General features: G+C 39.2%; 1 protein-coding gene across 1 annotated transcript in view; it reads left to right on the plus strand.

Moving 5' to 3' along the window:
* Positions 1 to 16,466, plus strand: part of PTPRR (protein tyrosine phosphatase receptor type R) — a gene marked incomplete at both ends in the record, with an annotated part of 148,050 nt that overhangs the window by 13,050 nt on the left and 118,534 nt on the right. Inside the window, 1 exon segment of the mRNA XM_080363735.1 lies at positions 1,412 to 1,716. Coding sequence (XP_080219861.1) covers positions 1,412 to 1,716 — 305 coding nt within the window.

Genomic DNA, 16,466 nt, shown 5'->3' on the forward strand with positions numbered 1-16,466 from the left:
TCTCTGGACTCACTCCTATTAGAACACAACGTCCCTTTTGTACCAGAGTGGGTTTCTTAGAGCAGTCTTTCAGGAGGTGACTAATGCAGCTTCAGTTACGTTTTATCTATAAAGGAACTCATCCTTGCCTGTTTTTCTGCTCATAGGGTCAACCTGACTTCCATACTGGGAGCTGAACTGCGCTGTTGTGGCTGCCCTGTTCTTCACAAAGGAACTGAGGGCTCACTATGTTTCAGTCATTAAAAAAAAAAAAACCAAAAACCAAAAACAACAACAACAACAACAAAACCAGTCAAAACTTAATTCTGGTTCCTTTCATAAAGGCATCATTAGGAAGTATTTTGACTATCAAAAGGAAACATTTTTTTTTTTTTTTTAACAAATATACAGTTTATTAAAAGCATGTAATCTAAAAGAGTTCTTATGCCTGACACCAACGCTAAATCCACAAAATCGCAGAATCACAGAATGCTAGGGATTGGAAGGGACCTCAAAAAATCATCTAGTCCAATCCCCCTGCCGGAGTAGGAACGCCTAGATGAGGTTAAATGGGAATGTGTCCAGGGGGGTTTTGAATGTCTCCAGAGAAGGAGACTCCACAACCCCGCTGGGCAGCCTGTTCCAGTGTTCTGTCAACCTCACTGAGAAGAAGTTTCTTCTCAAATTTAAGTCGAACCTCTTGTGTTCCAGTTTTCACTCATTGCCCCTTGTCTTACCATTGGTTGTCACTGAGGAGAGCCTGGCTCCATCTTCATGACACTCACCCTTTATATATTTATAAACATTAGTGAGGTTACCCCTCAGTCTCCTCCAAGCTAAAGAGACCCAGCTCCCTCAGCCTTTCCTCATAAGGGAGATGCTCCACTCCCTTCATCATCTTCATTGCCCTGCGCTGGACTCTCTCCAGCAGTTCCCTGTCCTTGAACTGAGAAGCCCAGAACTGGACACAATATTCCAGATGTGGTCTCACCAGGGCAGAGTAGAGGGGCAGGAGAACCTCTCTCACCCTACTAACCACCCTGCTTCTAATACACCCCAGGATGCCATTGACCTTCTTGGCCACAAGGGCACAGTGCTGGCTCATGGTCATCCTGCTGTCCACCAGGACCCCCAGGTCCCTTTCCCCTACACTGCTCTCCAACAGGTCGTTCCCCAACTTATACTGGAACATTTTGAAAAGCCCTGTAAAAATAGATTTAAGAATGTGATATGCTTCACATACTTAGTAGACTCTCTCTAGTGTTTTTAAGCTATTGCTATAGAAATTGTATTGTGAGATGTTAAGGGAACTTTTGTATTCCACAAATACTCTTTCCAAATCTTGCAGAACACGAAGATCTCACCAGTTTTCCAGGGCCATCTACAGAATATCCAAGAGAGACATTCTGAACTTATTCTTCTCTTTCTGCAGGCTGCTTTTCTGGAGACAATGACCACTTCTTGGCAATTCATCAGAGAAGAAGTGGGAAACCTGTGTTTATTTATCACCATGTGCAGAGTGTGGAGAAAAGTCTGGATACAGACAGTTACAAGAATTCCAAACAAAATTTCCGTTCTTCTTCCCACACCAAAATAAGCAAGCTGCATCCTGCAATAATTGTTAAATCAGCCTTCCCCAGACCTGCCTACGACCCATCCCTCAATCTGTTAGCTATGACTGGTCAAGATCTGGAAGTGGAAAATCTTCCCATTCCTGCAACGAATGTGATTGTTGTGGTAAGTGCCTTTTTTTTTTTTTTTTTCTTTACCCTGATTTCTGGAGTTGTTTTATGAATAAATGTGCTTGTAGATGAATATAGACATAGATTGTGATATGAGGTATCCAAAGTTCACATTCCACTGCCTGGCTGTTCATATAAATCTAAATAATGACCACACATCTTGAAGCTCTTCACTTTAGTAGAACTTGCATTCACATAGTCTCACCATCATCAACAAAGCAATCTGATGAACCAGTGCAGAATATAGCCTCTGTGTAGCTAAAGAACCTACCTTTGCCTCAAATGCCTTTAATCCTCTTGTCTTGACTGATATTTGCACTGCTTTTGATGGGTGGATTTTAAACTTGTTCTGCGTAGGGCACCAGAAAATATACTTTAGGGAACAATTCAAGAGAGGCAGGGAGATTTTAAAAGACTGATGCAAAGGATTCATTCGCTTCTATTTCTCCAGTGAATCCACCATTATGCTTACACAGCTGTTTGAAAACAAGCCTATTTCTTGCAAAGAATAAGAAGTATGTTTTTGTTGGCATAAGCCATACATGCTCTTTCTGGGAGATATGGTCTGGGACCCTACTCATTCAGGTAACTGTGTGTGGGATCTTTCCTTTTCTCAGAAGAGTGACAGCAGTGCTCCCTCCTGCAGTGGAGGTCATGTCAGTGGAGCCATGTGCTGATGCCACCCTGCTCCATCCTCACCCTTCACTGTCACCAGAGCTGTCCTCTGTGGAGTGGGCAGCAGTGGCTGCCTTTGTTCGGCACTGCTCTGCCTCACCCTGGCGCACAGTCAGCCCTGCCTGATTACTGAGAAGAGCATTGGACTCATCCTTCCCCTTCTCGGAGGGAAGAACAACCATTTATAATGGCTCACCCACTCATTAGAGTGAACTAATAAAGATTAAACTGAAACAATGTAACTAATTACAATCAGCAGCTATTTGCCTAATTCTGTAAATTGCTCAGTACAGAAGATGCTGGATTGAAAGAGAATGGCCTTTACAAAGAAGGAAAGAAGACAGTGTACAGCATTAGGGCATGTTGGTACACAAAGTGTTTCAGAATTGCTTATGAGTTCCTCGTGTTGTTGGTACCTCTAGAGATCTGCCATCACGAATGCAACAAATGCAACAAAGGCTAGCAACACTGAAAATAATAATCAGGAAATATAGTAATTTTATTAGTCTAGCATTAAATTTTTAACAGTTAAAAATACTATCAGAGAACGACGCTCAAAGAGCCTCTGGGCTTGTTGCATCCCACATGAAGAAGACCTCCTAATTTGAGATTAGAAGGCTGGTACAGTCAGTGGACTAGATTAATTTGTATGTAAGTGTCTATGTCAGAACAAAATAAGAAAAATAACGCACTAACAGCCGTGCTTCTCTGGGCACATACCAACTGTACACAGAGTGCCGATACTGAATGGTGCTGACCAGGAGGAGGAGATGCCAAGCAATCTGGATTCATCCACGCCCCAAGCTAGCCCTAAGCCTGCAGGACCAACTCCATAGCAAAGATACCTGCTCTCTTTTTTCCATAGCAAGCATTATTTCACCTCCTGTGGACGTGAAACCTTTCTGTTAGTGCAAGGAACTCAGAATATGCATGGCACATTGTTCTTTCATTAAATGACAATTGCCTATGGTCTGTTATTTTAGTAGAACTTTACACACTTTTGGAGACCCGCAGTCCTCAACTTTCAATGGAATAATCTTGCAATATATTCTGAGGCTACCCTGATTTTAGCTGACTGGCTCGGTGCCTGCATTAAAAGCTAAATGAGGCAGATTTTCAGTTGACAGAGACATAAAAAAAGATCTATTAAATCTACATTAAGTTCTCATTAAGTGACCTCGGTCTGAAGGTTTGCTACTGCATTTCTAGGATGGAGCTGCTGCTCTGAAGCCTTCTGTTCTCGCTGAGAACCATATGTGCTTTAAACGGGGGCATAGCAGCGTGAGCAAATCATGACATGAAAGCTGTTTGTTGCTTGGGATCTTCATCTGTCTCTGGGTGTGTTTAAGGACAGCATTTTTGGTTTTTAATGTCATCCTTTCAGGAAGAGCCTTTGGGGAAGCGCATGTTTCAAAGCCACAGTGCTGAGTTTCGGAGAGGTCACTGCACTAATCCCACAATAAGAAATTCTGAAGGTGTCGTCCTCCAAAGGGCAGCTGTCCCACAGCAGGGTGGTGGCTCTAATCCAAGCACAGCCCTGCTCCTCCCAGGTCTCTGCGCTTCAATGTTTTGTTTCTCCCTCTTGAATTTCACATTAAGTAGATGGCAATGTTAACGTCATTGCCAAGGGAGTCTGTGTTGTTTTGAATGCATGTATATTAGTGCTCCCTCTTGGTTTCAAACTAGCACTTACTGCTTGTTGCTGCTTTTTGAGGTTTATCATACAGTGAAAGTGACAACATTTGTTCTTTTGCCCTGGCTGACCCTTTTTGTTCCAGCCTTTAGCAATGTTGCTGGTTGCTCAACTTGAAAGGGCAATTGCTAGTGTTAATGCTTCCTGTAATCCAGTTACATGACTAGTGCACATTGTGATTTAGTATGAAAGCCAGCAACGGGGGTTATTTTTTTAAATAAATCAGCATTGTTGTGGCTCTGCAGAGTGGAGGAAACTGAATTCAATCTAATTTCAGTGACTCGAGGTCCATTTTCTTCATGATTGAGGTGGAAAGCTAGGTGAATGGATGCCTAATGTAGAACTATTACAAGGTTACATTTTGTGCTAAGGACTAGACCATCTGACAAGCAAAATGTTGCCAATGCACAGCAGAGTGCTGTGAAGCCCAGAATTCTGCAGGTATTATGTCAAAAAGTGGTGTTTTGTGTCTATCAATAAAGAACACATGTTAAAAAGTAATTTTACTGAACCTGGGGAAATTATAGTGCTTGTTTGCATAAAGGAGGAAGAGAAGGGATTTATTTTCTAGGAGTGAGTTCTATATAACTGAAGGCTTTCCATCAGGGTACCTAGTATTAAGTTCCTGTCTTTGTGTGTGTGTGTGTTTCATGTACATTGTTTGTTGAGGGAAGTAAGGACAATGCAGAGCTTTTAGAAGCATTTTGACTGTTCTATAAATGTCTCAGTGCTTACCCATATGTTCTGTTTAGCTGTGTCTTTAAATGACATGAGACCAACTCATCTGAATATTGCTTGGTTAACATACTGAATTACATATTTTTTTGTAATGATTGAGAGTTTTCTATTTGTATGGGTTTATTTTGGGTCTCAGAAACTATACACTCATCGAACATATAAGAGAGTTTGTAGTGAAATGAACAAGTTCTCCAAATGTTTATTCGTGTTTATTTCAAGTACTTCCAATACTGAATGTGAGCACCAGCAAGGTCAAGGCAGTACATGGAAAGTAGAAATAGTCTGTGGATAACCACTTTAAATTAAAAATGTTGCTGTCTAACACACTTGTTTAAAAAAAAAACCAATCAAGCATACATACATATACATAGTTGGGGCTAAACTTGAGAGAAAAGTAGAGGGACTTGTAGTAAAGTTTACAACTCAGACTAGGTCTAAAATATCACTTCATGGATGCCAAAGCATCATCCTTCGTAACCTGATATAGTTTGATATGTCCAAAGTCTCTCTCAGACACGTAAGTCTGTTGTACTAAGATTGGACTAAGCTTCTCAGATGCTTTCTTCACTTGTATCCTGTGATTCTGTGAAATGTAAAGATAATAAAGTTTTCCCTTCCACATCTTGCTACTACTGTACACCTTCCTATATAAATGTGAAAATCTGTCTCTATTGCTTAGAAAGGTCACAGCACTGTACAGTAGCCTAAAATTCAGCACATCTCTTCAATTTTGTTTGATTTACTGAGAGTGTTACTGAACGAAGCTGATTTAATTAGAGCTTCTCTCAGCTAATGTCAGTAGGACATAAGATTCACAGACAGCCACACAGAGCTTCTCTTTGCCTTTTCCGTGACCTTTCGTGTAAGGCTGAATGCCTCAGAGCTATAGCTGTGCCACACCATTACATCTATTTTGTCATCAATGTTTGAACCATCTGCCTTCAAGCACAATGAAGTGCACAAGGAAGAGCTTCAGGTGCTAGTCCTTCCAAAGAGGATTCAGGGGAAGAGTAAAGCACACGAACGTATGTATCTATAAGTAGATATCCACATGTGAACTAGGTATGCAAGCTTCAGTACAGGCAGTGGAAATCTAGTCTATTGGTTGTTAAGCTATCTAGCACTTTTCTAAACAACTTATGGAGGATTAGAGAGTTATTATAGGTCAGGGACCACATCCAATAGTCAGACTGGATGTGGCCAACCTGTTTAGGAGACTAGTACTGACATGGGCCATTTTCACATCAGTTTTTCTCATTGCCTGAGATCAGTACCAGACACATTTAATCTACTAGTATAACATAGTCTTGATGCCTACTTCAGAGTGAGCCGAGTATCTCCGTAAGCCCAAATGGCTGTAATAACAAGATTTCTGTTGATGATAGTGGGTGCTTAAGCACCAACTGCACACTGACTACTTGCCTATGTATACATATTCATTATATTCATACATGCACACAGACGTGCATTGAGTGCCTTCTTTTATCTGGAGCTGATCTTAGCTTAAACAACACTTTTTATATTGACATAATGTGGAAATCCTTTCCAAATCTAGGCACAGTTCAAGTAGGTGGGCTGCTTCTGGGTGGCTTTGGGTAGCTGAAGACCATGAGGCCATGAAACCACAACAGAACTGCTTTTACACTTCTGTCAAATTCATCCCACAAGTACTGATTGATCCTCTTGTCTAACTTTGCTCATACCATCTACTCAGAGAAGATGCATCGCTTGCTTGCCTACTAACATGGCCTTACATGTGTAAGTTTATTCCTTCATCAGTTCCTCATTTACTGATGCACTGGGTTTAATTATAAGTGTTAAGGCCCAGAGCTTATCTACCTTATTAATTCCTTTATTTTATTTCATAATTCCCACTACTTGTTTTTTTGTTTGTTTTTTTGTTTTGTTTTGTTTTTTCCTTGCTGGAAATGTCTATTTTTCTAATTCATTGCATTTTCTGTGAAGCCATGCCTTCCACATGGAATGTCCTCTCTAGGTTCCTCCACTAACACACAGGATGTCCTACTCTATCCTCCTTCATGTATCCACCTAAGACTTACTTTTGATGCAAGACTTGCTTCTTCCTTTTAAAGATCAGCGAAACAAAGAGAACTAGACCACAAAGTATCCTTTCTTCTGAACATTTAAATTGCCTCTACTGATGGGCTTTGTTGGAGTTTCATAAGAAGAACTGCATGAGGAGAGCTTGGTAAAAAGGTGGGGACATTCAATCTTTCCAGTAATTTTCAGTACAAAAAATATTTTCCCTATGGGTACATTTTTGTGGAGACATGTAATATAGTTTTCTCTTCATAAAAATGGAACAAAGTCTATGGAATTTGATTTTTAGTTTTATTTAAATGGAAAATACATGTTTTTTTTCAGAGGTGTTTTGGTAATGTCATAGAATCATAGAATGTCCTGGGTTGGAAGGGACCCACAAGGATCATCGAGTCCAACTCCTGTACTTGCATATGACAGCTCCACAGTTCACACCATATATCTGTGTTCACACCGTATAAGATGCCCTCTTTCTGAAGGCTAAGTCCTTGAGTTTTACTAAATGAGAGGAGTAGAATACAGAAACCCCTCTGAGTCACAGCACCAAGCTGTGTGTGATATTTCTGTGTACCAGAATGTAAATGGCCTTCTGAGAATCCTAAGAAGAGAAGATGCTCCAGTAATGTTTTTTCACTAATAACCTGTTCCAGCTTTGCCCAGCTGTCTACACTACTCACCAACTGCTTTTCCATAATTTCTTACTACTCTTTTCCCTGATGTTGAATACCTTGCCTTGATATACGGTAATGTCTCTTCCTTTTTTCAGTTTTCTTTGTTAAGAACTCTTCTGTCTTTCAGATACTGTGGCAGTCTCTGCTGGCACAGCATCCACCCAGTTAACTGGCCCAGTAAGACCATGGTGAACAATCTGTAAAGTTATATTTAAATGTTTCTGTCTCAGTCTGATAAAAATGCACAGAAGTCTGTGAGAAACTTTGATAGCTGAGAGTGATCCATTAGACCATAAATTTAGGACTGCTTTTAGGAGACAACAGACCAAAAGTCTCTCTTAATTTGTGAGAGAGAACAGAGGAATGGATAAGGCTGGGGATGTTCTTAGAACAAGCAGAGTTTCTAAAGAAAGTGGTTTGTCATTGCTCATGCACTGTCTGCCTTCCATCGCGTGTTGTGTGAAATGTTGTACTACAGTTAGTTTGGAAGTTATTCAGAATGGTAATGATAGCTTCCTTCCCTGTACAACAAGGATGTCAAACTCATTCTAATCAGGGGCCACATCAGCCTCGTAGTTGCCTTCAAAAGCCCAAATATAATTTTAGGACTGTATAAGTGTATCTACTCCTACATGAGTAGGAAAATGAGTTTGACACCCCTGCTGTACAGCAATGTCCTAATTTTCACTGAGATAGATGTACATATAAATGTAGGTCTACCTATAGCTAGATGTAGTTATACTATATTGTAACAATATATGTTACTAAGGAGCTGCTTTTTGAATACTGCAGAAACCTGGGTTCTCAGCTTTGAGTCTGTCAGACTCCAACTCCAAAGGCCATTTACCTTCTGATACGCAGACAGACCATGCGCAGCTTGGTGCTTGACTCAGAGGGCTTTTTATATCCCATTCCTCTCATTCAGTGGAAGTACCCTAAGCTCACTCCCTCCGTAGGCCTTGAGAAGTGGTGGTCAAAATACTTTTGAAACTATATTAAGCTTCAAAATGGGAGAAGAGTAAGGGAAGAAGATGGTTATGAGTGAGGTGAACAAGTAGTCCAGAAAGTGGCAGGTTGCCCAGTGCTGGGGCAAACAGCCAAGCTAAGTGTATGTGAAATGTAACAAAGAGTCAGATGTCACTTTTTGCCACTTACCATCTGTTACTGCCAGGCAAAGAGAGGGATTTGCACTGGGCCAAACAGAGGAGGCATAAATACAAAATCATGTCTCTGCAGTCTCCTCAGCAGAGCTTCCTGAGGAGTAAGATCTTGAAATTCAGAAAGGCATCAACCATGTCCGTCTCCCTTTCCAGGTCATGTGTTTGTCCAATGCTTGGAACAACAGAGGACAAGTGCCGTGAAGTGTAAGATTTTAGTATAATTACAGTGCTGAATTGCTAACAAGCTCTAAATGTTAGTCACACGTTACAACAGTGGGCAGTATCAGTCAGTACCCTTGGTGTGATTGTTATAATCACTCTTATGTCCCTTTGCACTTTACATCATGACCCCAAACACCAGGTCTGCACAGCATTTGGCTTCTAGACTCAAGCCCACCTTCAAATAAGAGATTGATGCTCACCGTTATCTTAGTCCTTTCTTAAGTAATTATACTAGACTATGTGCAGCAAGCCTTGCAAATAGACCTAGTAGCCTGCAGCTCTGTCATTCTGGATTTTGTTTGCACAGAGAAATCCAGAGAATCTGCATTAGTTGGCCTCATTTGCTTTCTGATTCCTCCTGTGCACTCCAGCAGCAATAATCACATGCCGAACTGTTATCATGGTATTATGTTTGCTCTCGGTCCTTGTGGAAGACAGGAAAGATTGCATTAGGTCATAACATGGACTAAAACCTCCTTAAAGCACTTTTTTTGTCATCTGACTTGCAAAATATTAAAAGAATGTTAGTGGGGTATTCAGCAACCCAGTGCTTTAATTGATTAGGTTACTGCTGGCAACTTTGGGATTATCTTCTGTACCATTCAGTGGGATGCTAAACTTGCATAAAGGCTAGTCCTATATTTCAGAAATTGCCCAGGTCCTCTTTGGTTAAAAAGTTTTCCTTTTCCTGCATTTTTTAGTGGAGGGAAGATGTTTATTGAAGTCATTTAGTTTTCTTCATAAGCCACACAATTGAAATGGAAACTGAATTTCAGGAGCATGCATGTTATATGTTTTTAAGCTAAAGGCTAAAGTTTCATTGACAGCATTGTGAAGTTCATCTGTAACAAGTATCTGTATCAGCTGTTCCATACTTCTTTCAGCTGTATATTCCTATACCTGGCCAGTCCCAGCCATAAAGTAGGTACTTGTGTTTAGCAGAACATAATCTGATTATGTTTTTCCATTCTTGAAGTTGTTGGGTTTTGTCCTCAAGGAATTTATTTATTTTTTTTTAATAATTTTTCCATTAAATTAGATTGAATTCAGCCACAGTCGCAGCCAAATCAAAGATCTTCACTTTTGCTTATGCATTTTTAAGGTATCTTGGAAGTGCAGGGGAATTCAGATATGAGAAAGGCTGTATGCACAAATGTGTGAGACCTGGCTTGAAGCCTTGCTCTAAAGGAGGCAGAGGAGAAAACTGAACCTGAGTCTTTCTCATTTTACATGATCTAGTCGCTGAGCTAAGAGGTACAGTGTACCACTTATGCTCACAGATGAAATTATTTATTTAACCCAAAACATGCCATTTCAGCCAACAGAATACTCAGAGAAGTGTTCCAGTACAAATTGCTTCTATTTGTTTTGATTTGGCCTCCAAAATAGTGAAAAAACCCACAAACAACCAAGCCCCCCTGCTGCCTCCTTATCACTTATGTGGCCCCATTTATTCCTCTGACTGAAGGAGGCTTCTGTACCATTTCTGTGCTATACTGTACTGAGATCCAGGAGAAAAGACCCAGAGATTTAGGCAATGGTGGATTTTCTATCCATCCTCTCTGTTTGGCTTCTTTATGCCAATGCCGAAGCCACTGTGGGTGTTTCAGCGTTTGGCTTTGGAGGTAGCCTTGCACTGCTTCCCAGTTGGAACTGCACTGACTCCATTATCCTGAACAGTACGGACAGTTTTGCATTTCACAGAATCACAGAATCGTTAGGGTTGGAAGTGACCTCTGGAGATCATCTACTCCAACCCAGATCATCTAGTCCAACCCAAATTTCAGCAGGAGCTCAGGAGATTGCTATACTGCTATCAATGTTCTGTTTTCCTTTCACAAGTGATCTGAAACCTACTACTGCCTAAATTTGACTAAGGAAAGGGAAAAGCTTCCTGTCACACAGAGATTCACTGGAATCACACATGCTTGATGTCCAAAATCATAAATGTACAAAATGGGGTCATGTGACCCACCAATAAGCAAACCAGTGACTGCTTACCATTATAAATGTATTGTATTGATAAAGTTCAGGAATAAAGACTTTTTCTTTTTCCTTTTTTAAAAAAAAATTATTTTAGCGCCCTGAGAGAGTGATCTTTGTGAAAACCCAAGTCCCCTACAGTAACATTTAAAAGGCAGATAAAGGACACTCAGATAAAAAGACAGCAAGACAGCATGAGTTCCCTTATCAGTCAATATTTTGTTGGATCTGGGAATTCAGCCTTTGGAATCATCCTTTTGGTTCTTCACTTCTGATACCATTGTTAGGAAAAGTCACAGCTTCTATACAGTTCCTCAATAGATGGCTCATAATGTGTTCTTGTATGTAACCTTCTAAATATTAAGCCTTGCTTTGAAAAAGAAAAATGATCTTTTTTTTTATATCATTGCTAAATCAATATGTGATATTTTTGAACAGAGTGATGTTTTGAATCAAAGAAACATTATTAGGGAGCTGAAGATGATATTTGGAACACACTTTTTAAAATGCTTCATAGATCAAGTATTACTGCACTTGGGCATCTCTTTTGCAAAAAATAAATATTGAGTTCTGAAATGAAAGGCACAGGCTGGGAGGATATTGGAGTTTGAAAGTGATCTTATAGCTGTCAACTGAATGATATTTTTTCAGTCACCTCAGTATCAAAATGATTCATGGAAAGGGGAATAACCCAGGGAGGCAAGCAGAGAGGTAGAAAGTCTTTGTTGTTGTTAAAATAATTTAAGGAATGGTTTGCCGTCCTTCCTTTGAAGGTCAGTCATGGCTGACAATTTGAAATGGAGCTAATTCTTATTTGGCTCTGTACCACAATAAACAGGTGGAAAATTCTTTTAGTGGTTATAGTGCTTTGCATCAAGTACATGGTAAAAGCATCATCAAAGTGTTGTGAGTATACATCAGGGCTTCTAATATAATAGCATTGAATAGTGTAGGAAAGTGGTTGGCAGTATATGTTGTATCTATGTTTATTCAAACATGAATTGGAACAAATTTACATTTCAGCCTTTATTAGCTGTTAGAGAATAATAGTGGAATATCTGCTTTGTACAGGTCTGGCTACGGATATGCATTCTCACTGGGAATGGTCATTGTGTAATAAACTGTAACATAGAAATCAATGACAATGCAAATCAAGTTTTTTACATTTACAATATGCTGAAGTAAATTTTGCTTGATTTACATAATGTCATTGATTGAATTTAATTTCTTTATTTTGCCTATTTACTTGGTGCTTTTAGAATAAGAGGTCATCTCTTTGCTGGTACTAATTGTACTATTAATCTTGTTTCCTTTTTGAAAACATACTGGAAAAAAATAAGGATCACTTCTGTTATGGTCCTGTGAAGTTCTGGCAAGACATATCTTTCTGCACTGTTTAGCCAAATTGTTGCTGATACACTTTCTTCATGCAACGGATAATGTATTGTCTAATTAAGAACACAGCTCTGGAAGCTAACCTTTACAAATTTCATGTAATAAAAAGAGTTTACTATACTGTGTAGTTCTATAGTAGTGCAGTCTTCTAAGCTGACAGGTCATTAAAACACAAAAGTTTTGGATTAGTGGAAGAATTACCTTAAATACTGCCATCTTAGAGCCTTTGCATTCTTTAGGCAAAGCTAAAACAGTATAGAAATTGCATTATTTGTCTTAAGGTAATGATGTAAAATAAGCATGAAGCACTAGTCCCCAAAACTTCTCTCATAGGCTTTCTCTGGAATGGTGCTACAGGGTGCTGTGTCTCTGCCTAATTAGCCACAGAAAAAAGTGTATATAAGCAATAGAAATTAACTTCAAAATAAAAATACTCATTCCCTTTCTTCCTCTCTTTTCACTTTGCCTACTATGACAGAAACTTAGCTTTTAAGGGTTTCTATATTGACCCTGGTAAAAATACTCTGTTAAATGATGGCTGGGGTGGGAAGGTGATGATTATCTGTAGGAACACCTCTCTGACATGCTCTATACATGTTTTTGTGGTTGGAACAAGAGACTATTGACTGGAGTTGGGAGAACAAGGAAATATGAACTGCAAATTTAAAAGACCACTCAAATAATGAAATAGCAAGAAAGCTGTCGAATGTTGACCAAGAAAATTATTTAAAAAAACAACTGACCCCTCTTGAAATAGATAATAGCACAATAATTACATTGATAGATAACTTGAAATCCATGTACTAAAACAAAAATTTGATTGTAGGTTTAATTTTTAAATACGCTTCCTAAGAATCTGCCTGAAAATGGATATAACCTTTAATGAAATAACTGTAATGTGAGGTTTTCAGTAATGAATGAATTAGAAGACCATATGGATGCATTAAGTCCAATAATAAATGTACCGTACATGAAAGTAGGAAATCCATAAATCATTTATGATGTCCCTTCTCATCAGTTCTTGGATTTTGATTCTTAATTGAAAGCCAGGGTAGCTGGATATTAGAAAAACTAGATTTGTTAGTCAGATAACAGACAACTTTCATTAGAGCATTAATTAGTTTTAGAAGGCTGAGGTCCTGATACATTAAAAATACTTGCAGAGCAGTGCTACTTTAGTCATGGGTTTTTTTTCTGTTTAATTACTGTCTTCCTCCAGTCAGTGGAAGTTATTTGTGTTCTACTTTAACTTGCTCAGCAAGCATTATGGGATACTACTGTGTTTATAGAATTAAGTATTGTCTTGCCCAAACAAATTGAAATGCTCCAAATGGCTGCATGGTACAGTAACAAAAGTAAAATGGCTGTTCTTACAGTAACAGTGAGCTTGCTTCCTCTTTCAAAAACAGAGATTTAGAAGACCTGTTTTAGTCAGCTCATTCTACACACAATCCTTCATGCCAGTAGAGACAAGGGTACAATGCAGAAAATACCTTTTTTTCCTTCTTTTCTTTTATTTTTTCTGCTATTTAAACACAGTAATTTAAACTCTCTTTTTATCACCTTAATAGTTTCCTTCCTGGATCTTAATCCCATTAAGAAGATGGCCAAAATAAACATTTTGCATCACTCTTTTGAAATGAGAGGACCACATACATGCTGAAATTAATGTGAGACTTAAGCTACCTGCTTACTCTGGCAAAGAGTTACTTGTCTATGCCAAAATGATCAGAGTTGTTTTAATAAAATAGTTTTGGAAATTTTTAAAAAAATAACCCTATTTACAATATTGGTTCTAAAAAATATGAAAGATTGAGTCTGGCAATAATATTATTCAGTATGAATAATGTATCTTTGTGGTGGTGATAAATATGCTAAGAAAAAATAGAGACAGGCAGCTTATTTTCAAAGATCATATTTATTTCTATCCAGTTTTTAGGAGTCGGATGTTTTTATAATTAATTCTACCTTATTCAATGTGAGGGACTAAGGGATGTTGTAGATAATTGAAAAAAAACCCTGATAATGTGATGTAACAATATAACGATATAATAAAGTAAGGCCATGATGTAGACATAGTGGGCACAGAGTTAGCTGACATCTATCAGGGCTTGCTAGCCAAGGCCTAGCATCAATGCACAAAGCTGACCAGCTCTAACCAAAAAGTCTCTTGGAGTCCCGGTGCTGGGGAATGTGTTGCAGAACATGAGGACCATCAATGTCAGCGCTGAGTTAAAGGTATCACCTTGCCTAAGGGCAGCTTTGGTGTCTCCACATTCATATGCCATTAATCTGAAATCCAAGGGCAACTGAGCACTGACTGTACTTCTAGGCCAGACTCAGATATTCCCAGCTGTCCTACCCACAGTCAAACCCTTTCTCTCACCCTCATGTAACTGATCTTTCTTCTCCTGTAATGCTACCAGTTTGTTTGGCTGGCCAGCCACCTGAGTTCAATGGTTGGCAACGCTTTCTCTTGTCCCACATCAAATTTACATTTGGTTTCTACTGTTATCTTTCAGTGAACTGTAAAACCACCTTGGCTTACAGCTGCAGGCTTTCCTAGGGGCTAGCCAAAATTTCCTTGCGTGCCATGTTTGATTTACGGGCTGCCATTTGACCAGTCCTCATCTGTTAGGAGCATGGCCCTATAAGTTCTCTTCATTAAAAGTAAGAAACTGTAAATGAAGGATCCAGTGCTTTTGGCATTCTGCATATTTGTCTCTTTTGATCAATCACTGAAGAAATTAAATACTTTGGAAATACATATCTGCTGCTTGAAAGGACTGTTCAGTCACTGTGGCCTCATTAATGTCATTGTGTGTTGCCAGTCTCAGTGATCCCAGCCTTTGCCAAACCCAGCTGTGTAAGTCTGGCAAAGGCTGCTAGCTTTTCTTTGTTGTCTTGATGTTGTTATAACCCTCTCGATCTACTGCTCTACCGCTATTGATCTTTGATCTCTTGACTATGTTACTACTATTGTAGTTTCTTCAGTTGTAATGGCAAAGTATCCACTATAATTTTTGGCTCCAATACATAGTAATTTATTTTCTTGGCTTGTCTACTTTAACATATAAGCTGCATCTTTGCTTTCTTAAGTCGTATTGTGCCTGAAGGCTGACTGACTCTGTCTTTGGCTTTCTTTTCTTTCCCTTGTCTCTAATTGTGAACTTCTTTCAAAATTACTTGGAGGCTGATGCAATACAAAAATACCTTCACTTTGATATCACATCAGCTGCCAACTAGGTCTTTAACAGTTTATTAGTTAAGGAGTGGATCACCCATTCCTTGGAGCAATTGAGCTGTACAGGAGGCTGATCAAGAACCACACTGAAATGAAATCTTCCGAGTCAAAATCTCAATGCAGAGGTATCCTGAAAACAAGGTTCCTTTTTAAAGAATTTTTGAAGTCAGGGTAAATTTTTTGAGGTTAAAAAAAAATAAAAATAGTTTCACTGGGATAAAACTGAGCTATTTAGACACTTTAATTGGGAGACAAGGAGGAAATGAGAGTCACGCATCACAAAATGGCCAAGATTCCAGAGCTCAAGGCATAGAGCTACAATGGATGCTCAGGTTCCAGCGCTTCTTTTGCCACACTCTGGTAGGAGTCAAGAGTCACAAGGAGGAAATTAGTTAAATTATCCAAGTCAGGTTATTTGGTGTCTTTGTTTACATTTTGGGATAGACCTTAGACAGGCTCATACAGGGGGTGTTTTCAGTGCACTGGAGATTCGTCCTGCCTTTGATATGTGGGAGTTCCAAAAGGCCATGTCTCTTTTAGACACTGAAATGCTTTGCTCTTCTTTCCAGATCAATTTTTATTTAATTATTTGGACTGAATAGAATCTGTGGTGTTGGCAGTAGAAGATTTGTCTGGAAGTCCAGTCATTCAATTAATCATGTGGCATACAGAAGACAAAGTGATTATTCTAAAGCGTATACAGATCAGGGACTTGAGCTGAGGTCTCCCATAGCCAATATAATGCTCTAACCACAGATCTATTGCTTATTCTGAAGTAAATTGATCTTCAGGTCTTCAGCAGGTTAGCCCTTAGTGAGATTATCAGCAATATATTATTTCCCAGCGGTACAAGACTCACAGTTTTGAGATGAAATTCTGGGGATGAGCACTGGAAAAAGAAGC

This window comes from Nesoenas mayeri, assembly GCF_963082525.1.
Source record: "Nesoenas mayeri genome assembly, chromosome: 1".
In the NCBI taxonomy this organism is placed as follows: domain Eukaryota; kingdom Metazoa; phylum Chordata; class Aves; order Columbiformes; family Columbidae; genus Nesoenas; species Nesoenas mayeri.